The sequence below is a fragment of the Lethenteron reissneri genome, chromosome 28 (assembly GCF_015708825.2).
Source record: "Lethenteron reissneri isolate LAM-NWPU_2019-01 chromosome 28, ASM1570882v1, whole genome shotgun sequence".
Classification (NCBI taxonomy): Eukaryota; Metazoa; Chordata; class Hyperoartia; order Petromyzontiformes; family Petromyzontidae; genus Lethenteron; species Lethenteron reissneri.
The window spans coordinates 9,274,344-9,297,121 of NC_083806.1; the positions used below are offsets into that span (position 1 = coordinate 9,274,344).

The 22,778-nt window shown below is 51.1% G+C and overlaps 2 protein-coding genes across 2 annotated transcripts in view; both read left to right on the forward strand.

Annotated features, from left to right (window-relative positions):
• The window catches only part of LOC133348933 (S-adenosyl-L-methionine-dependent tRNA 4-demethylwyosine synthase TYW1-like), a 136,573-nt gene extending 115,520 nt beyond the window's left edge, over positions 1-21,053 (forward strand). Inside the window, 1 exon segment of the mRNA XM_061562071.1 lies at positions 19,423-21,053. Within this exon segment, the coding sequence (XP_061418055.1) occupies positions 19,423-19,644 (222 nt within the window). The 3' untranslated portion in view covers positions 19,645-21,053.
• LOC133348703 (actin-binding protein IPP-like) lies at positions 185-3,412 on the forward strand. The gene has a single exon (XM_061561645.1). The coding sequence runs from the start codon at positions 326-328 to the stop codon at positions 2,123-2,125; it is 1,800 nt and encodes a 599-aa protein (XP_061417629.1). The 5' UTR covers positions 185-325; the 3' UTR covers positions 2,126-3,412.
• Positions 21,054-22,778: the final 1,725 nt, after the last annotated feature.

Here is a 22,778-nt window from a genome sequence, read left to right on the forward strand (position 1 = left end):
ACAAAGAGAATTGCATCAATATAAATTTGTTAAATCATTGATGCCGAAGCTTGCGCGTTGTACATTCTGGGTGGGCCTGGTGCATTGCTTTAGAAGTCATGAAAATGAAACTTATGGTGGTGCCTCGTGAGTGGAATAATACACAAAGCTAACATGAACCCAAATGCATGAGAAATCAACAGCAGTGCCATGTTTGTTACTGCCACTCATCTCTCAAGCATTGGCTTTCATCCGCTCTATTTATACTCACAGAGTCTCTATAAATAGCGGAGCGGAGTTAACGCCGTAAGCGCGGTAGTAGGAGCTTCCGTAGCACGGCACGACGATGAGAAGAAACGGCCCGAATATTCTGTCGTTGGTGACGTTTTTCGCCACAAACCTGCTGCGGGCCGTGCGCGACAGTGTCGCGTATGCCGTGAGCTTTCTCCCGCGATGGTTGAGTTCGGTTTTGAGCCGATGCCAGACAGTGGCGGGCGAGAAGCCGCCTCATGTGCCCGAGTGCAGCGTGCTGCGTCTCGACACTAAAGTCTACACGTCCGACGACGACGACACGGCGGGGGATGGCTTGGACTTGGTCGACGTCCTGGCTTCCCGCCGGCGTTTCAGGCTGCGCAGGGACAGGCTTTGCGAGCACAGCGAGTACTTCAGGGCCCTGTTCAGGTCCCGCATGCAGGAGAACGAGGAGAGGACGGTGGACCTCAGCTCTGTGCCGTGCGAGATCCTCGAGCCCATCCTGGACTTCGTGCACGACGGCCGCTTGGCGCTGCTGACGCCCGACATCGTGTGCGAGTGCATCGAGACCGCAAACTACCTGGTCATGCCCGGGTTGCTGAAGGAGTGCGGCGCGTACGCACGCGGAATTCTCGACCGCCGGAACTGCTGGTCCTTTCTGGAGTTTGCCGAGTCGATCGCTTGCGAGGAAGCCCTGGCAGCTGCCTACTCGTATTTGAGCAGCAACTTTCTTGAGCTGGGCAACATCGGCAAGCGCCTCCCGCCCGAGAAGGTGGAGAAGATCCGAAGGCTGCGGACTGAAGGCGCCAGGCACCTCTGCGTCCTGAAAAAGGAGTGCGCCGTTCCCGCCCACCTGGCAAACGGAAGCGGCAGGTGCATTTACCATCTGAGTGTGAGGGCTGACGGGGACGAGGCCTCAAGAGGTGGTCGCTTCTGGGATGCCGGCGGTACGCAGACGAGCGTGGCCGGCGACCGGACACCCGGGAGCGACGGTGCGGCTGCCGCGGGCCGCAGCAGCAGGGCATGGCTGCGCCGAAGTGAGCTGCCCTTCGCCTCTGACAAGTGGAATTTCAGCACAGCGGTCCTGGACAACTACCTCTACATCATCGGGGGCCACAGGCACTGCCAGGGGGGCAGCTCCCGCGCCGAGTTCCGCTCGCTGGCCTATCGCTACAACCCCTTGACGGACACCTGGGCCGAGGTGGCGTGCATGCGCAAGCGGCGGCGGCGCTTCAGCCTGGCCGTGGCGCGGGGCTTCCTGTTCGCGCTCGGCGGCTGGTACCTGGACGCGCTGACGTCGCCGGACGCGCGTACCCGCGTCTACTCGGCCGTGGAGCGCTACGACCCCGCGAGCGACACGTGGACGTTCGTGTCGTCGCTGCCCTTCACCGACTTCACCTTCTCGATGACGATGACGCACGACGTGCCGCTCGCGGCCACGCTGCGGGACGACGTCTACGCCATCGGCAACATCGCCCGCACGGGCGAGAAGCTGCTGCTGCGCTACGAGGTGGCGCGCGACCGCTGGAGCGAGGTGTTGCCCACGCTGACGCGCGCCGCCGTCGACCTGCCGGCGCTTTACTGCATGGTGGCGGCCGAGCGGCTCTACGTGCTGGGCTGCAACAACGACAGCAGCGTGCTGCTCAGCTTCTCGCCTCAAGAGGGCCGATGGAGCAGGCCCGCGCTACTCCCCAAACTGTGCCTGGTGGGGCAGGGGGCAGCCGTGGTCGCGGGAGCCGATGGGAACGGCGGTCCGACGGCCATCGCCATGCCCGCCCCCGAGCAGAACTGTGCCGTGGTTGTGGAGCTGGAAACAGGCGCCGTGCAGCTGCTGCCGGAGCTTCCCTTCCCCCCGTCGCACGAGGCCATCTTCACCCTTCACTTCCCGGCGTAGTCGCCAGGGCGAGAACATCGGCGTGGACGGCCGTGTTTTGGGTTGAAGAGAGGAGCGGGATGTGGGGACGTGTGAATGAACACTGCTTATCGGCAGGCCAGCGGCTGCCCTAAACGTGTTTACTCGTTGGCCTTGATTGTAATTAGGGAAACGTGCTTCCACCTCGTTGGGTCCAGCCGAAATATCTTCCTGGTCCAAACAGCGATGCAGTCGCACTCATCTGGGTTTTCCGGTGATCCTCGCGGCGGCTTTTGGCTCGCCATCGAAAAAAGAAGGTCACGGCATCGCACGCTTTCAGATGCGCTTCTGCGGCCTTCTGGAATGTTCTTCCTTCGCGATATGAAGCTGCTGGAGCTATGCACTTTTAAATCCGATTAGCACTGTTGGCTAAATACGGTGCAAAACAAGTTATATGTACGTACATAGTTTACCGTCGCTTAGCCTGTGGTAGAAATATCCACATTTACATGGCAGAGGCAATCGTCGACTTCCCACGTGCGAACAGTGCTTCAGCTGCCCCCCACTCCCTGACACTCGACAACAACATCGCTTTAGTTCGGTGGGGGAAGCAGTGGTCGCAGTGGTTAGACTTTGGGTGAGACACATTTCTGTGCGTATGTATGTCAAATTTATTTCGCACCGTACGTAGCCAACCGCGCTAATCGTAAGTGCGGGGGAAGGACAACAAACTCAACACAAAAAAGCAGTTCTGAAGAAATGAGTTGTCAATCGAGATTTAAAAGTGCCGAACTCCAGTGGCTTCTTAATATCGGAAGGAGAAGAGCGTTCCAGACGGCCGCAGAAGCGCATCTGAAAGCGTCGCGCGATGCGTTGACCGCCGTCTTTGCTCGATGGCCCAGCAGCCAAAAGCCCCTTTGCTGTGAGGTTGACCGGAGTTTGCGTGATGATAGTTTATGCTCCTTGACGAGATCAGCGAGGTATTGTCGATCATCTGTGGCAAGCACTTTGTGTGTAATGAGCACGACCTCATAACGTATCAGGGTGCCAATGACCTGAGTTCAATTCCTAACCACAGCTCACATCAGTGGCGAATTATGTCCGAACTTGTTCTGGATTCCCCCCCCCCCTCCTTCACCAACCTGGACTGACCAGCATGGTGAAGTATGGTCATACAACCCCCATGACTGACACAGTATGGTGGGGGGGAGACTTCATCTTGCAGTAGAAATGGCTGTAAATTATTATTGACATATTTAAACCTTTATTTTAAAATGTAGTTTTTTGTCTGCCAACAGCTTCTCAAGTTGCACACAATGCCCATCAAGTGGAAACATTTAACACTTTATATTTGGCACTACCAAAGTGTATATATATATATACACTATTTGTGTGAGTACTGTGTGTTTGGCTTTCGTATGTTTAAGTAGTCTAGCAGGTTTTGATTCGAAGCTTTCATGACTGCAGGGATTAATATTCTTGGTTCTTTCGGTAAAATAAAATAATAAAAATATAAAACAATATATTTATTGTTTCCTTATTATGTGACTTTACCGAAAGAACCAAGAATATATAGTCTAGCAGGTTAACGCTGTTGATCTCTGAGTGGTTTTTGAAGCGTGAATGGCTCAGTTACGAAAAAAATAGCCGATCATCATCATCCGTGATCTAGCCACTGCTAGTTGAAGGTCACCCCAAGCCCGTCACCGTCTCACATGGACCTGCAATACAACAATCCGTCTCGCTGCGACAGACACACGAGCTGATTTCATTGCTCCATCTCTGCAGTGGATGTAATCTCTCGCGGGTGTATTGTCCCCTTTGGCTGCCACTCCCTGGTTAGTCTCAACCACTGGTCAAGTGCCCACATCCACTTAACTTTTTACTTAACGGTAAAAAAAAATAATTCCAATCCGCGGCGTCCTCTTCCTATTTGCCAGGTGCGATTCCAAGCGTTACGCCTCTCCGTGCGTCTCTGTGACCATCTCGTCGTCTACGTTTCTCTGGAAATTGCCATGTTTCTGATCCATTTGTCATTTCAGGTATCATGCACGGTCCTATTTGGGCACATTTTTACTTTTCATTCTTAAGCTCATTTCTCACAAAGCGCTCCCAGCATGATGCCAGTCTTCCTTGTGATCGTGTGCTTGTGTGGTCACGTAGACAGTGTACAATTAATTACCCGAACCATCGTTTATCTGCGCACCCTTAGCGTTGGCAGAGGGCGGCGACACAAGATTCCCGCGCTTGCCATGTGCCGCCCTCGGGCAACAAGGGGCAGCATTGAATGAAATGAACCCATAATGCCTTGCACGGTGGCACCTTTCATATCTGCAGCTGTTCCAGATTGCCACCACGCTGTTCTGCTGTAACACGGGGCACACATCTATAAACACAAATCGTGTTACATAGCGTTATTAGAGCACGCTCTGTTCTGCAAAGTGCCACATCGTATATTTTCATATTTCACGTCTCCCACCCTGCTTTCCTCGCATTTCTTTGCACTTTTTATTGCGTGCCATCAAACCTTTATATCGGCTTTTCCCGTGTAACACCCTGTACTGCACTTACCTGGCATTAAGCCGTGTATTCAATATAGATGTTTTCACGTTCCTGTATTATTATTGTAAATCAAGAGTTTTGTGTGTACATTTCTGGGCGCAGAGAAAATGAATGAAACGATTCTAACGCGCACGTTACTCCGTGTGCTTGCATGGGCGGCAACCGCGCTTGCAACGTAACTTCACGCACGCACGCGCGAGCCCCCATGAACCAAGTAATCACAATAAGTGTTCAGCCCTTTGTGAACCCACTGCTTGAACGCAGGCCTCCCCACGCCGTGCCGGTCGTGGCGGTTGCTGGACCACGCTGATCAGGGCGGGTTAGTGATGTGCGGAGGGTGCCAGTGGCTGCGCTCTGAAATCACTCGCCACCGATGTTGGCCGTGGTTGGGAATCGAACTCTGTTCTCCACGGTTCACCTCGCCACTGGCTCCACCACCCCCGATTTATTGAGTGAAGCAAATAAACCACGTGACTTTTCCTGGGAAATCTCAAGTCTTTCTTTTTTTTCCCACTCTGAATTATATTCCACCTCTGCTGTTAAGAGACGTGAATATTCCCTGTAGGGCAGAGCCCCATTGCACACCGAGCACAGCCGTAGGTGACGCAGCCAGCGATGTCACTTGGTGAGGTCGCTGTACCTTCAAAAGGGTATTTTAAAACGTTGATACCCACTGTATAACCGACTTTTACATTTATGTAACAAACTAAAAATAAGCATACGCCTCCACGTATCTGTCTCCTCCGCGTTAAAATACAAAACAGTTTTTTATTCATATTTTTAAACAAATCCCATCAGCCATACAGCCTTCTTGAAAGTGCATCATCTCAGCAGCATCTTTGTTTAACACAGGACATCTCAGCATTGGTTTTCACGTTCATTGTCTCCTCAGCAGAGTCTGCCCATGTGACTGTAAACTGTCACTCTCCCATAAGAAGTGAAGCCCAGCAAGCACTGGGCCTCTTGACCCGTTACATGCGTGTGCCGCGAGGCACTGCACGATTGCTGGCGTGCTTCCCGTACACAAATGGGTCGTAATCCGACAAGCGTCGTAGTGTCTAAAGCGAAATTCTCGTCCCGGGTGTATTCGGAGTGTATCTGTAGCTGACAGGAGGAGGGAAAAGAACAACCTTGTTGGATCAGTGCCACAGGAATCAATCAAGCCCGACGCCCAGATAGATTGAAGATGCATTAGACTGCGGGTCACGTAGAGCGTGTCATCTATTATAAAAGCCTGGCGTTCCATTGTGTCCGTCAACTAAATTCTAAGAGCCTTTCGGAACGCCTGAATTGAAAAGTTATAGAAAGTGGACCCCCCCCTCCCCCCAGCACCAGATGTGGGGGTAAAAAGTTGATCCAACAGGCTTACAACAATTGTCAACCCCCCACCACCACAAAAAAAGAAATGTATTTTGTAGGCGTATAGAGTCATATACACCTACACACCCTACATACAATAGTATCTACTATAGAGCCATATATACCTACACACCCTACACACAATAGAGTCAGTAGTGTCTGCACACATGGTGGGGGGGGGGGGGAAGAGGACATCATTGGGGGCGAGGCGCAAAGCGCCGAGAAGCCCTACGCACGAGTCCATGAAATCCGTCCCGTATTTTTTTTCTACTACCATCAATGCAATGAATCTTCGAGGTGTTATTTACAGGGAACCTATCGGGTTTGTTCACGGTGAACTTTTACAATCCGCTGCTTGTTTCGTGCTGTCCGAAGGCTTGTTTGTCATCGGGACAACACTTGCCTCTGGCTGCCGGCCCCATGTCAAGGCCTGAGCAAAGCATCCGAGTTCACCCGCAACTTTCGCTTCCAGTTTGGTGGGCATCGTCGATTGACGAACCGTGAGGGCGCGGGGCCTGGTGGGAGCGCGGTGCCGGACCGCTCCGTGGTCTTTGTGTCGTGCTCGGCGCATGTGGCCTGGTTGAGTCCGGCAGCGGAGACTGTCGGGGGAATTTTGTTTTGCCTACCGTCTCGATTTTGTTAAGTTTGGTTTGATACCCCTGGTAGCGACTTGGTGTGGCCCCCATTACGGACAAGATGCTTGAGGCAAGGCTTCGGTGGTACGGCCATGTGATGCGAAGTGAAGAGTCATCAGTGGCCAAGACTGCCGTGCGTATTGAGCCAGAGGCCCGCCGTCCACGCGGACGTCCGAAGAAGCGATGGATGATGGATCGAATAAAGGAAGACGTGAAGACGGTCAACGCATCCCCCGAAGATGCCCTGGACCCAGCCAAATGGAGAAGACAATGCCGACAAGCGGACCCTGCGCCACAGCGGGAACAACGCTAGGAAGAAGAAGGTTTGATACCCCTGGCATTTGTAATGAATGCATGAAGGAAGGCAGAATATTTTGAACTGAACTTATAATAATCAATAATCAATACGAAGGAGATTGCACTCAAACTAAACTCGTGTTTATTTTACCAGGTAAGGCCCACTGAGCTATGTAGCTATTTTTAAGAAGTGACCTTGCCACAAATGGTAACTCAACGAAATGGCTTATCGCGTGGAAATTTATAGCAGCCAAAAACTCTGAATGCGTGATGTTTCTAAATGTGGAGGGGAAAGCTGGAGGACCCGGAGAAAAATCCACGCGACCACGGGAAGAACATGCAAACTCTAAATATACAACAGCAGGCGTCAGGGTCGAGATCGAACCCACGACCTCCTGTATACCAGGCGAGGTAGTTAACATCCCACCACGACCATCACAGCACATAAGTGTCAGATTCGCATGTTCACGCAATTGACAAAACACATCACCTTGGTGTGGTTTGCCTAATTTAATAATAATAGTGATAATAATTTATTGAGTTCATCTAGAACATTTCACCCGAAGGTCCCAAAGTGTTTAACATCAGCGAAGGGATCATCATCAACAACAACAATAAAAAATGTAATACAAAGAGCAACTATATATAATAAGAATAAGGAGAATTCTCTGAACAAGAAGTGCAAATGATATACCCAGGAAAGCCTCATTGAGTGTTCATATTCTTCGTCAAGGATCCTGCATTGAGACATTTTGCCATTACCATTAACGAGTGTTTGGCTTTTGGCAGCAAACTCACGACTCTGTCTAGATTGATTGGGCGAAATACATTGCTAAAGTGCAATCTGGTCATTTTTCAGCACAAGTGCACAATTACAATCATGAAGACCCGTTCTGTAGTGCCGGAACTTGGCGAGCCATTACAAGGCCGATGAATACCTGGCAAGCCAATGTGGTCACCTGTCCATGTAATTTAACTACCCAAATTCAAACCCTCCTTAACTGCTGAGGTCTGATGATATCTGCCACATGCGGGGTGTGGTTTTTTTTCTGTTCACCAGACATTTTTTTGGTGGTGGTGGTGGCGGAGACAACAGCACTTTTTTTTTTAGCAAAAAAAAATTATATTCCGGAGAAAAAGAGCGTACCCGCCAACGCATCGCTTGTGCCCCGTGAAGTCGCTTGCCCTACTTGCATTCGTCTTTCCGCATAATGGACTCGACGAACGCAACATTCATAACAGTTGGAGCTATGACAGTTTGCATTAAAAAAAGACAAAGTTGTCGTGTAAACATGTGCACTGGCGCGCATCACACATTGGGCAGCTATGTGCGTTTTTATTTTTTTGTTATTTACGTACACGGGTGTGTATAGATATATATTACTTGAAAAAGACCAGGACTGGGTTTCAATCTGAGTAATGGATTGTGTAGCTGCTGTGGCTCCTGCATTGGGTGATGGCTGGGTTTTGAGATGCGCTGCCGACTGACTCACGATTGACTGCTGCGCTTGCCTGCGGGTAATTCTTTGCGATGTCAACTCTGCTTATTGTGATGCCGTTTTGAACCCCTGGCGCTGTGATACGCGGCGCGCTGCAGTGCAGACAGTGTTCTCTTGGCAGCCTCGGCGTTTAACCTGCAGTTGCACGTGAGAGTGGCCGTCTCTGTGCAATGTGCTTTAGAAAGTTCGTAGCCTCACCGTGTGTGATAGTCAACACTGAGGATGAATTTTTATGTAAAAAAAAATTAACCCGTAAAAACAAAGTTTTTCACTATAAATCCTTTATATGCGTGGCGGCTAGAGTCCTCTTGTCCTCTGGCTTGAGATGGCTGCCACCTATGGGTCAGATGATTGCCTGCCACCATTAAATATAAAAAAAAAATATTAAAAAAAAATCCTAAAAAGTGTAAAGTTATGGAAAAAAAATTTTCACGAAAATAAATTGTCACGCACAACGAGTCTGTGTGAAAAATGTCAGCTCGATTGGATCACGGGAAGTGGGTTAAAAAACGACCAAAAGATTTGCACGGTCGTAAGCGCGCAAGCAAGCAAGAAAGTGAACTTAATATAAAGGATTTAAAAACAATGATGTGTCTGTAGTAAAACAAGGATTCCCTTTACAGTCTGAACAGACTGTAGGGGCAAGTGCTGTTAGCGAGCACCTACAAAGGCCGGCACAGCACACGAGGGGGTGGGTGGCCAGCACCACGCCCGGCCGCCTTTGTCTCCTAAGTGGCGATTTTTTTACACACAGCACCAGGTACTCATTTGAGGCTGAGTCGACCTTGAGGAGACCCAAGACCGGTTCAGATAATCGTCACTGGTGTTGGCCGTGATCGGGAATTGAACTCGGGTCGCCGGGTTCGTAGCAATTGAGAAGTTTCACTTGACAACTTCACCAGAATAAATTGGCAATCGTAGCCCCCGTGGTGCTTGCCGGAAAATTCAAATGAGTGAACGAAAAAAAGCGGGAGAGCGGTATATCACATTATTGGGCACTGGGCTGAGACACAAAAGTGATTAGGAGTGGCTTTTGTAATTGCAGATGACATGTGCGCTAATTATTCTATTAAAGTTGAAGGAAAGCTTAATTTTCACGAGCGGCCGTTGCTGGGTTGTCGCCTGACCCCTTCTGACCTGCCGTTTGTGATGCCTTTGGATGACTGTGAAGAAAAGTAAAGATGGCCTGGGCAGGACCAGTGGCAGAGCCAGGATTTTCAGGTAGGGGGGGCAACCTCTCCAGCAATGAAAAATGATAGCAGTTGTTAGTAACGACCTTGCCTGGTATACAGGAGGTCGTGGGTTCGATCCCGACCCTGACGCCTGTTGGGAGGGTGGCTTTTTCACGCGGGTCCTCCGTCTTTTTTCCCCTCCACATTGAGAAACAACGTGCGTTTAGATTAATTTGGCTGCTATAAACGTCCACGTGATAAGTCACTTCGCGACTTCGTGGCGTCTCACGTGGCCGATCATTTGCGGCCAGGTCGCTTCTGGCAAAGTGCTACATCGCTCAGTGGTGCCTTAACTGATAAAATAAGAATAGTTTAGAGGGATTATGATGGCTGGTGGATAAGACCGCTATCAGAGTGGTAGCCAAAGGAGGGCATGCACCCCAGAGGAAGTCCACTGGAGAGATGGAGTGATGAAATCAGCTCACGTGCACGTGTAGGTGGATTACTACATTGCAGTGATGTGAGAGATAGTGACACCCTGGGAGGACCTTCTACCAGCAGTCGATTGATCATGGCTGATGACGATACCTTCGAAAAAGCTATAAAATGAGAGATATGGACATTTTTGGCAATACCTTGATTAAAGTTAAATTAACATTACAATTAATTAAAAAAACGTTGCAATTAATTTTATTTCACTACAGTCAAGGTCGCGTTTTTAAGTCGATGTTAAAAACAGTCTTATCTTTTATTGCCCGTTCACACGGGAGTAATTTAGCCACTTATAAATTTAAACATCTGCCACTGTTGTTGAAGCACACTTTGGATGAGTTGCCCCTTAGGTCGCTCATGCACCAAAAGTGTCATCAGCTGGGTTGTGGCAAGGCGGGCACATCTCTACGTTTCAAGAGTTAAGTCTCGGTCACCGTCACCGTCCGCTCGAAGTGGAGCCATCCTTGAGATGCTCTAATCAGGATCATCTCTCATGGGGAGAGGCGGAGGGTCAGACCAAGCGGTTTCCCAAAACTTTCCCAACTCACAGCCCATCCGAGTAGCCGGATCGTTTTCTGGGACCCGTGCCCAGTGACACGGCGCGTGAAAAACATCGGTGACCGCCAGTGACTCTAAAGTCAGGAGGAGGAGGAGGAGGCGCAAGTACCGTGCGACAAATCTTACAACATCGTGGAAGTCTCGTTCGCAAACAAAGGTGCGCCATCAGATGAGCCTACCTCTGTGTGAAGGCCCACAGGGGTGATGGTGTTACAGAGTGTGCAGCGCAGGTTGTTAAGGCGTTACGGCCTCAACAACCTGAGCGTGTGTTTTACCGCTTTACGATAGAGACGACCGACAGACATAAAACAAGTGCGGTGCTTTGGCGAACGTTTTGGTCACGGCACGTTTCACACGCTCTTTCACTGTGCTTTTCGTTCTGCGAGCCGCCTCGACAACCGTAGTTTGGGACCCCGCTGGGTTAGATGATCAGATGTTGGAAGTGAAGAAGTGCTGAGCCTGGCCCAGCACTTGGATTAGTGACCACCGGAGCATGCCGAGTATTGCAGGCGCAGCAATGCGAGTGGGCCAGGGGATGGCAGTACTCAGTGTGATCTCCTCGTATGAGAGTGGCTTACCGAGATTTAGGTGTTTGGCACCGGTTGTTTTCTCCCACGATGGTGGCGACATGTGATCTTCCTCGCCAGGTATACAGGAAGTCGTCGGTTCGATCCAGACCATGACGATGCCTGTATATTGGGAGTTTGTGTGTGTCTCTCTCCCTGTGGTCACGTGAATGTTTCCCCGCGTCCTCCGGTTTCTCCCCATTTAGAATGAACGTGCGTTTAGAGTATTTGGCTGATATGAATTTCCACATGATCAGCCACTTTTTTGAGCTATCATTTGTGGCCAGGTTGCTTCTGAAAAAAAGCTATACAGCTCACTGGGCCTTACCTGGTAAAATAAAAAGAGTTTATTTTGTAGTTTCATGCTCGGACCTCACTTTAGGCGGGATATGTCCCCGACATATGCCATTACTGCTAAGTGAACGGAGAGCTTTGATAATTACCCAATATAATGATAGTAATTGCAGTGTTGTTGTTGTGGTGGTGGTTAAAATCTCTTTGTGTTTCTGCTCGTGTTTGCTGTTGCTCTGTTGAACTGTAACTGCAGTGTATTGTTGTGGCAATTATTTTCCACAGTGGGTTACGATTCTGGTCATTGTTGCCATGTTGAATCGTGGTTGCAGTGGTAATTGTTCGTGGTTGTGGTAATTGGTTTTATTGTGCGGTGAGCTGTGGATGCGGTGTTGCCGTGGTGGTTTGCACGATGTAGTTGGGACGAGAGTGACTGTTGCCCCTCTGGTTAGCCCTGGTCCTGGGCATTGTTGCTGCTATGGGATTACTGTAGGATGTCAGGGGTGGGGAACCTCTTTTTTGCCAAGGGCCATTTGGACATTTATAACATCATTCACGGGCCATACAAAATTATCAACTTAAAGATTAGCCTGTTATATTTGGTCAAACATTTAATTAACTCACCCCTAATGTGATGGCTGGAACTGCCAATTGATTTCGCGAGCCTTAAACGGCCCGCGGGCCGGACGTTCCCCACCCCTGCTTGAGTGTAGGTGGATGATTGTTGTTATCGCGGTTGTGGTAATTGTCGCCGTGCTTGTAGGTTGCCGGTGGTGGTTGTTAGAGGGGTAATTGTTAGTGCGCAACGCGTGGAGCCAATTAGATCTTCGTTTACAGCGGGATGACCAGAGCCGGTGCTAGGGTACACGGCAAATCGTGGGCGACTGCCCCGGGCCCCGCGCTTTGGGGGGCCCCCCGCACTTCGACGTCACGGCGTCATCAGATGTAATACTTCCGGTATTAGTGTGAAGGCGTTGAGAGGCCCACACGGTGTAGGATTTGCCCTGGGACCCGTGCCCCTCACCCCCTCCCCCCTCTATGATTAGCCATGGGAATGGCTTTTACTATTTTTACTTGATTCGTATTCCGCAGTTAATTACCTGAGAGGAAAGCATCAATAATTGACGAGCCCTATTGACGTCGTGAGACAATGAGACGAAATAATTAGAGAAAGGCACGGTGAACGGATGACTTTTGAAATGTTTTTTTTTTATTTGGAGTGAATAACAACGGTGAGAAAATTATTGCCCGATTAATGTTCAATTGGAACTTTTCCAGTGCCCCTATTGCATTCGTTCTCAGATGTAAATTTACTTCTCGTAAAGAAAATAAAAAATAGGAAATAAAATATGCGCTACAATAGCTTGTCTGCCCTGGTTATTGCAGCAGTCAATTTATCAGTTTGCCAGGTCCACTGCAAATGGCGCATAACAGTTGAGATTTGCATTGTGGCGAGGGCATTGTGGTCAATAAATAAGCACCCCGTGAAATTATGAACGCAGTGGCTCAGTGGAGCAGATCTGGTTTCCAGGCATCTTGCTTTGAATGATGTCGCTAAATCTCTCCACGCATCATCCACCCGCCCGCCGATTTGCCTTGCAGCGTGCGTGCACGGATAGGAGCCGTGAACGTGCCTACGAGAAGGGGGAACGTCTCCAGGAAGCGTGCAGGGAGTCACGCCACTCATTATTGAGTGGCGTTTGCTTGAAAAAATGTTGCAATAAAGGAGGCCACGCTGATCCGCGCTCGGACGCAGCACGGGAGATGAGGCGTACCGCGTTGTTCCAGAAATGAAAAATCAAAGATTCACCAATCTGGAAATTGTGGTAAAGCCCAAACCATCAAACGCATCACCGACGAGTTACGCCATCCATGGCGGATTCGCTGCAATCCATACAGCGTCTACTGCCGCCTTGGATTGGTTGAATGGTCTTAACATTCAACTATAACATCGTCTCTACAAACTGTTACTTACATGCCATACGAAGGAAGAAGACGCCTTTAAATGTCATCTTCTCTTCACAGTGAAAGGATACAGTTGGGTTGTAACGCACTATAATCACTATTTGGTAATGTTATTGGTTAATTTTTGCACCTTCTGGACGTGTATATTATCTCCCTGCGCTTGTATGAAAGGCTCCATAGAGCGATTATTGGCTGAGAATGCATTGCTCCAGATTGTCCCTCGCTCGTGTCCGCTGTTGTTAGCTTCGCTGGCAATCGATAACAAAAAGAGCGAAGTGTTGGATAATCGAGCGGCTGGTGTAAATGACGTTGCATTGTGCGTATGGGGCATCTGCTCCCACTTGGAAACTGCACTTTGATGATGACCCACAGCACTACTGGGCAGACAGCTGTAATTTACTGCACCGGTGGAGGGCACTCTGTGTGCGGCTACTTGGATGTTTGACAACAACAATAAACTCGGGTAAGACGTCTGCCCAGCTCTTTGTGGCACCCCGACCACAGGGCTCTCCTGGAAGCCACCAGCAGACAGGCAGGGAGCTCCCAGTTGAGCCTCCAGCCGGTTAATTGGCACACAGGCCACAGCCTTTGCGCCGGCTGTTAACACCGGAGCCCTGAACTGGATCCGACATTGGGGCAGGCCACGATTGATGTGGACGCGCACCCTTGAGGCTGACGTCAAAACACCACGGCACTCGGACTGTGCTCGGCGTGGCGGCGCGCTCAGGATGGGGGGGGGGGGGGGGCGCCTGGCGGCATCTCCTGGGGGAACCGCTACGCTCCGGCCAGGGGCAAGCAACCGATGATGAGGCCACAGGCAGAGCGATGTGTCCACGGATAACCCGTGGGCCACAGAGAAGCCGGGTTTGGTGGCGTGCGACTGTTCTCCAGCGATTATGGAGGCAACAGTTGATGGTTCACGCGCATTTGTGGTACCCCCGCAAACCCACCGGGAGATGCCAGTGCAGCAAGTGGGTTTGTAAACCCATCTGTGCGGATTTTTGAACATCACCGACCTCGTACGTGTGGGATTTATCCCTGTACTGTCCTCTGAAATTCTACGCACACAGAATGCTCAAATGGAATTGGCCAAACATCCTAATGCGGAAACCCTTCATTTAAAGAGTCTTGAGACTCGGATAAAACACAAAAGCCCCAATAATATTGGATCGTGCCAATTTGCTAAGAATCCTGCAAACCCGAGTTCCATTCCCAGCCACGGCTAACATCAGTGGCGAATGATCATCTGAACTAGTGCCGGTCCCCCTCCACCCCCCCCCCACCAACTTCAAAGAGCTGCTATAACTGGCACCGCAGAGCGGAGGACATTCATCCAGCAGTGGATTGACAAAGGGCTGTACGTGATTATTTCCTACCCGTTTTGCAGCTCGGTGAGTCTACGTAATGCTGTGTAAAAGCTACACCTGAGACAGATTCGTGTTTAGCATTCGTTCTTTAGTTTTTCTTTCCCAGCGAGGTTTTAATTGCGTGAGAAAAGCAGCGTCCAAACGGCGGCTGCGGTAGCGGCCACGGCGGCGAGTAGCGGCGCGTGCCGCGCTGGAACTACCGGCGCGTGCCGCGCAGCTCACGATCAGCGAGGGCCGTCGGTGCTTCTCGCAGCTCCATCAAGCCGCCGCCGCACCGCTCAAAAGTTTACGCGGGCCCGCTCCCTCCGCCGAGACGCACCCCCAAGTTGTTGCGTTCCCATTAAACGCGCACACAGGCGAGGAGGCGGACGGCAGCACCTAATTAGTAGGCACGTAACGATGCATTGATTTTTTAATTAATATCCGCTCTCTCATGCGTCATGCCATACGCGTGAGAAACGTGTCTTTCCGATCCCGATATGTTGTATGTGCTGGATTCGCGTGACCCCAGGAATGTTATGTTAATCCAAGGCCGTAATTATAAAATATATTGGGGGGGACTAATCCCCCCCAATATTCAAATATGCTCAAAATGTCCCCTCCAATATATTGCTATAAACAATATTTAAAAAATAAGAATTTCTATGCTATGTAAATAAAAACAATTTGCTAAACCTTGGCCACAATATCTGGACTTGTCTTCATATAACATTGCATAGATTTATGTTTTTATGATTGTGGTTGTGGTTGTACTTTAGAAATCCCTAATCTCTGTCATTACATACAATGAAACAAGAAAATGTAAAAAAGAAAAAAACAGAGCAATGTAATACAATACACTATTAGACATTATTGAAAAAATAAATAAAAATTCCATCCCATGTGTTAGTGAATTTTTTAAATATTTTGGGCAGGAAATGGCAGCAATTTTATTCAAATTAAGATTTTTTTTCTGGGGGTGGGGGGGGCCCCTAGACCCCCCTGGAATATTTGGTCCCCCCCAATGTTGACTCCATGGCTACGGCCTTGCATTAATCAGTTTTTAAAAAATGTTAAAGATTCTTGAACCAAGACTGCGACTCTTGATTCGTGTCGTCAAATCGCGAGGTGAGGTGGAACGTCCCGTTGCCTGCTAATTGGGTTCTCATTTAAGGCTGCATTGACCCCCACTGGAAACCCACATTGTGTGTACTTTTAATTCGATTCATGTTCGACGCGTCATCTCGAGGTTGCTTGCTTCAGACCGAGTTGACCTCCGAGAATCCCTGTCACGAGCACAGAAGCTGATTGCGGAAAGCAGGGCAAGCTGGCACGGAATACCATTCTTCCCACCAAAACGTCGCTGCCATCTTGTCTACCATCGATGACCATGAGCCCACCCTTCAGACCGTGGTCTGAAATGGTGGTGCGGCTACGAACGTTGGCAAACACAAATATCGTTGAGGACCCGACCGTGGATAGTGCCGCGATTCTCTTTCTCACGACGGCTGTGGAGCCCACGCTGATCCGCGCTCGGACGCAGCACGGGAGATGAGGCGTACCGCGTTGTTCCAGAAATGAAAAATCAAAGATTCACCAATCTGGAAATTGTGGTAAAGCCCAAACCATCAAACGCATCACCGACGAGTTACGCCATCCATGGCGGATTCGCTGCAATCCATACAGCGTCTACTGCCGCCTTGGATTGGTTGAATGGTCTTAACATTCAACTATAACATCGTCTCTACAAACTGTTACTTACATGCCATACGAAGGAAGAAGACGCCTTTAAATGTCATCTTCTCTTCACAGTGAAAGGATACAGTTGGGTTGTAACGCACTATAATCACTATTTGGTAATGTTATTGGTTAATTTTTGCACCTTCTGGACGTGTATATTATCTCCCTGCGCTTGTATGAAAGGCTCCATAGAGCGATTATTGGCTGAGAATGCATTGCTCCAGATTGTCCCTCGCTCGTGTCCGCTGTTGTTAGCTTCGCTGGCAATCGATAACAAAAAGAGCGAAGTGTTGGATAATCGAGCGGCTTCGGGTAAAAGTGGGTCATTTAATTTGTTCCACAACAAAATGGACACCATGCAGAGCATTGAGCGAGCGATACATTAGTATTTTTAAGCGTTTAAACCGGTGCACGGCAGATGTATTTTTTTCAGTGCCACACCGCTCCTTCATGATTCATTCACCTTGTGACCCGATCTCTCGTACCTTCACTCGGCAACAATCGTCCTGCACGCTCTCACTCTCTCATTCACCCGTTCATTCACTCTTGCACTCATTCACCCCTCGTTCTTTGCTGTTGCTTTACTCTCTTCGTACCCACATCTATTATCACCATAATAAAAAAACAAATATTCTAGGGAAAAAATAATTAAATGCTGCAGCATAACAAAGGATGGCTTAACTTAGCTTTCTTATCTACTTCCGCCCCTGCATCACAAAGCTTCAGTTTGAACTCCATGCGTTACTTCCCAGCCCACACCCCGCCCTCCCACACTCACCATGCCCCCCCTCCTTCCCCCACAACTATATAATTCCTCATCACAGCCATCTCTTAGACACACTTAAGCGGTTGTGCTTTCGCTGCGTTGTCCCCACCTGAAGACGGACGTTTGTGTTGCGCCCGAAACGTCGTGATTTAATTTAGTTGTTTTCATTTATTAATTTTTTTACCTACGTGACTTTACCGAAAAAAGAGTATGAATCCTTGCAGTCACGAAAACTTTAAATCTAGAACAAATATTCTACTCATTCAACCCCGAATGGCCTTCCTTTTTATGTTTCCTACGTCTCACGTTCTGTGGGTAACCATCAAATTGTAAACGTTTGCTTGCATGGCAAACAAATATGAAGCAATTAAGTCTTTAAAAAAAAAATTGTTACGACTTTGCACGGAGGTGTTTGCTAATTTTCACATGAATCAGAATTAGGCTGTCGTGTTAGTGTCCTTACTTGTTAATTAAAGAGACCTCGCATGAAATGTTGTGACTAAGTAGCGCGGTCGGTACACCAACACGCGGAACGCCCCCCCCCCCTCCCCCTGGCACCAGAGTCACGTCGCGAGATTGATACATTCAAAGCTTCCTTCGTTTATCTCCGTCAAAACATCACATTCAGCGCGGTTCTCTTACGTGAAGAGTGCTTGGTGACACGAGTTTGTGCGTCTGCGTTTATGTCTGTGCGCGTGTGTGTGCATGTGCATGTGGCGAGCGGTAGTGCAGCGGTTAGCGCTACGCTGCGCGGCAAACCCCTGCGACCCGAGTTCAAATCCCGCTCATGGTCAACCACCAGTGACGATTATTGAACCGGTCCCGGGCCTCCCCTAGGTCGACTCAGCCTCAAAGGAGTGCCTGGTGCAGTGTGTAAACATCGCAACTGGGGAGACAAACGTAGCCGGGCGTGGTGCTGGCCACCCACCCCCTCGTGTGCCGTGCCGGCCTTAATAGGTGCTCGCTAACAGCACTTGCCCCTACAGTCTACTAAGTCTATACAGGGGATCTTTGTCTTTGTGTCTGTATGTATACGCGGAGCGGCAGCGTAGTGGTCAGCGCACTGCGCTACGAACCCGGCGACCTGCGTTCCCATTCTTGCTCACGGCCACTATCAGTGGCAAATACCTGAACCGCTCCTGCGCCTTCCCTAGTTCAACTCAGCCTTAACTTAGTACCCGATGCCGTGTGTAAAAACCATCGCCACTGGGGAGACAAAGGCGGCCGGGCGTGGTTGTTTGCCTTAATAGGCGCTCGCTAACAGCACTTCCCCCAATAGTCAATTGAGGCTATGGGGGGGGGGGTGGGGGGGGGGGGTCATTGTCTCTGTGTCCGCATGTGTACGTGTAATACGGTAGTTCTCAGACCTCTGGTTTGAATTGCTCGTGAACACGAGCGGCGATAGCGATGACAACTGAAGCAGACTTGCATTGCAGCGGAGGTTGCGGATCTCGCCGGCGATGGGACGGCGCTGCTGTGGTCAAAGAGCACGGTCGTTAGGGCGCACGTTGAGATCCCGGTGGGAGATCGACGCAATCATCACTTTGGATTCGACGAATTGAATTGCGAAGTGACCAGGAAGCCCGCGAAGTGGGGCTTGCAGCGATTCACTCCTGCAGACAAAAAAAAATTCAACCAATCATCGCAATCTCGGGTTCGCAAAATCGATCCAATTATTGCAACGGCGGATATTGCGTTTGTTTGTTTGTTTGTTTCGGTCTCGTTTGTAGTGTTGTTTGCTCTATTGGTCCACAAAAAATTTGCATGAATTACAAACAATCGGTGCACACGTACGATTTGATCCAAGTAGAACGAGCCGAAGCATCGATTTCACTTGGTGGATCGATTAATCATGACAGGTCGATTGTGAAGACACTTGTTCAAACTTTGGGGTATGTGTGATGTCCACCACTACACTGGGACTATCAGAGGCCGTGTGACATTGGGGCTGTGTTGAGACCTGTCACGTTGAGGCCATGTCACATTGAGATTGTGTCACGTTGAGATTGTGTCACATTGAGGCCGTGTCACCCAGGATCCGCGTCGCGTCGAGCCCGCGTCTCACACACCTTCACCGCGCCCTCCCCACAGTTCAAGCGCCACGGCGAGTGGTGGACGTGGATCAACTACACGCGCTTCCAGGAGCTGGCGCGCGCGCACGCCGAGAGCGGGGGCGCCGCCTCCTTCACGGCGGACGACTACGCGGCGCGCACCCCGCGCTGGGCGCTCTTCGGCTCCAGGGAGCAGGGCTTCGACCCGGCCGACACGCGATTCCTGCGCAAGAACCGCCCCAAGGATATCTCCGGCTGCTGAGCTCGGGGAGGGAGGGGGGCGGCGCGGGCCGCCACCCTCCCGTGAGGGTGTCCAACTCTGGGTGGGCACAGCACCCCCACGTGGTTCTTGAAGGGGGGGGGGGCAGCAGGAGGAGGATCGGGACGAGTTGAGCGAGGAGAGGTTCCGAAGGTGAGGAGGTTCCCGAGTGACCTTCACGGAAGTGACGACGTACCTAGGGTGTCGGCGAGTTACACTGCCAAGGCTTAGCCTCTTCGTTCGTTTTTTATCTTTCTGCTCAGTGGTGATTTTAATGGTTTGTTACATTGTTGTTGTTGTTTTTTTAAATGGTCGTAATGTTGTAATGCAGTATGATGTGTGAGTGCAAGGATATACTCTTAAATTGATTGAAGGGTTTCCCAAATCAACAACTACACGCAGCCGTACCACAGACACACTCAATCCCACTCAGCTACCTACAGACCCGCTTCACTACCGACACTTAACAACCCACAGACTCACTCAACTACCCACAGACCTACTTGAGAACCATATATAAACCAACTCATCTAACCAGCCATCTACTCACCCACCAATCCAATCATTGTCTCGCCTAAACACCCAACCATTTACCTTTGCACCCAGCCACCTACCTCGCTATTTACAAGCGTCAGTCAAGTGTTGCGAATTTGTTACAAAAATACGGTCATATTAATGCAACATTAAGGCAGTTTTTGTGCTGCAGTACAAATTGTTTTTTTTTACGACAAAGTGCCGAAATTGTTACTGTGAGCAAATGCTGTGAGACCGCGCACTTTCGTCTTTCAATCCTCAAATGTTATTGTCCATCGCTCAAGTACGCGACACATAACTCCCAACAGGAGAGCCCTGATGCAGAGAATGTTTTTGTTAAAATATTTGTTATACATATTACATTTGGCGCTGACGGCATGCATCCGAGTTCATCTCCATCGGTGTCAGTGGGCTGTGCCAAGTCAGGCTGTCCGGCGCAAGTATTGGGAAGGGCATCGCGAGCTGGGGGAGTGTAGTTAGTGGTGGTGGTGATGGAGGACGTGGTGATGGAGGTGGAGGTGATGCGGTTTGACCGATTGTAGTGCAAGCGACACCGGGTGGTGTGGTGGTGGTGGGGGGTCCAGGATGTGGTGGTGGGAAGGGTACGTCTCTCCGAACGTTGCCTGGCTTCATACAACATCTGCTGGGCATGGGGAGAGAGAGGTTGGAGGAGGAGGAGGGGGGGGTTGTTGGTTTGTCAGACAGCCGCAGAGCAAAGATCGCACTCCGACATCCCTTGCACGCTATTCTACCCCTCCCTCCACCCCCTGCCACCTCCACAAACAAAGAAAAAGACCCCCCCCCCCCCCCGTGTAGCCTTAGACTGTTGGGGCAAGTGCTGTTAGCGAGCAGCACTTATGAAGGCCACCGCAACCCACCACATCCCACCAAGACCCCCCACCACCCCACCACGCCACATCACACCACCCCACCCCATCACATCACACACCACCCCACCCCACCACATCACACCACCCCACCCACACACACCACCCCACCCCACATCACACCACCCACACCACACCACCACACCACCCACCCCACCACACCACCCATCCCACCACCCCACCACACCCCACCCCACCACATCACAACCCCACCCCACCACACCACCCCACCCCACCCACCACACCACACCCACCCCACCCACCACATCATCAACCACACACCACCACACACACCATCCCACCACATCACCCACCCCCCACCACACCACCCACCACATCACACCAATCACACCACACCACATCACACCACCCACCACACACACCCCACCACATACCCACACACACACACCCCCCACCAACCACCACATCACACCACCCATCCCACACACAACCTCACCACACCACCCCACCACACAACCTCACCCCACCACATCACACCACCCACCACATACACCCCACCACATCACACCATCACACCACCCCCACCACACCACCCCACCACATCACACCACCCCACCACATCACCACACCCCACCACATCACACCACCCCACCACCCCACCACACCACCCCACCACATCACACACCCCACCACATCACACCACCCCACCACCACACCACCCACCACCCCACCACACCACCCCACCCCACCACATCACCCACCCCACCCCACCAACACATCACACCCACCACCCCCCACACACCCCACCCCACCACATCACACCACACCACCCCACCACATCACACCACCCCACCCACCCCCACCCCACATCACCCCCCCACCACACCACCCCACCCCATCACACCACACCACCCCACCCATCACACCACCCACCCCCCCACCACACACATCACCCCCCCCCACCACACCCCCCACCCCACCACATCACACCACACCCCCCCACCACATCACACCACCCCACCCAACCCCACCACATCACCCCACCCCACCACATCACACCACACCACCCCACCACATCACAACCACACCACCCACCACATCACACCACCCACCCCACCCACCACACCACATCACACCACCCCACCCCACCACATCACACCACACCACCCCACCACATCACACCACCCCACCCAACCCCACCACATCACCCCACCCCACCACATCACACCACACCACCCCACCACATCACACCACCCCACCACACCACCCCACCCCACCACATCACACCACCCCACCACACCACCCCACCCCCACCACATCACACCACACCACCCCACCACATCACACCACCCCACCACACCACCCCACCCCACCACATCACACCACACCACCCCCACCACATCACACCACCCCACCCAACCCCACCACATCACCCCACCCCACCACATCACACCACACCACCCCACCACATCACACCACACCACCCCACCACATCACATCACCCCACCCCACCACACCACATCACACCACCCCACCCCACCACATCACACCACACCACCCCACCACATCACACCACCCCACCCAACCCCACCACATCACCCCACCCCACCACATCACACCACACCACCCCACCACATCACACCACACCACCCCACCACATCACACCACCCACCCCACCCCACCACACCACATCACACCACCCCACCACATCACACCACCCCACCCCACCACATCACACCCCCCCACCACACACAC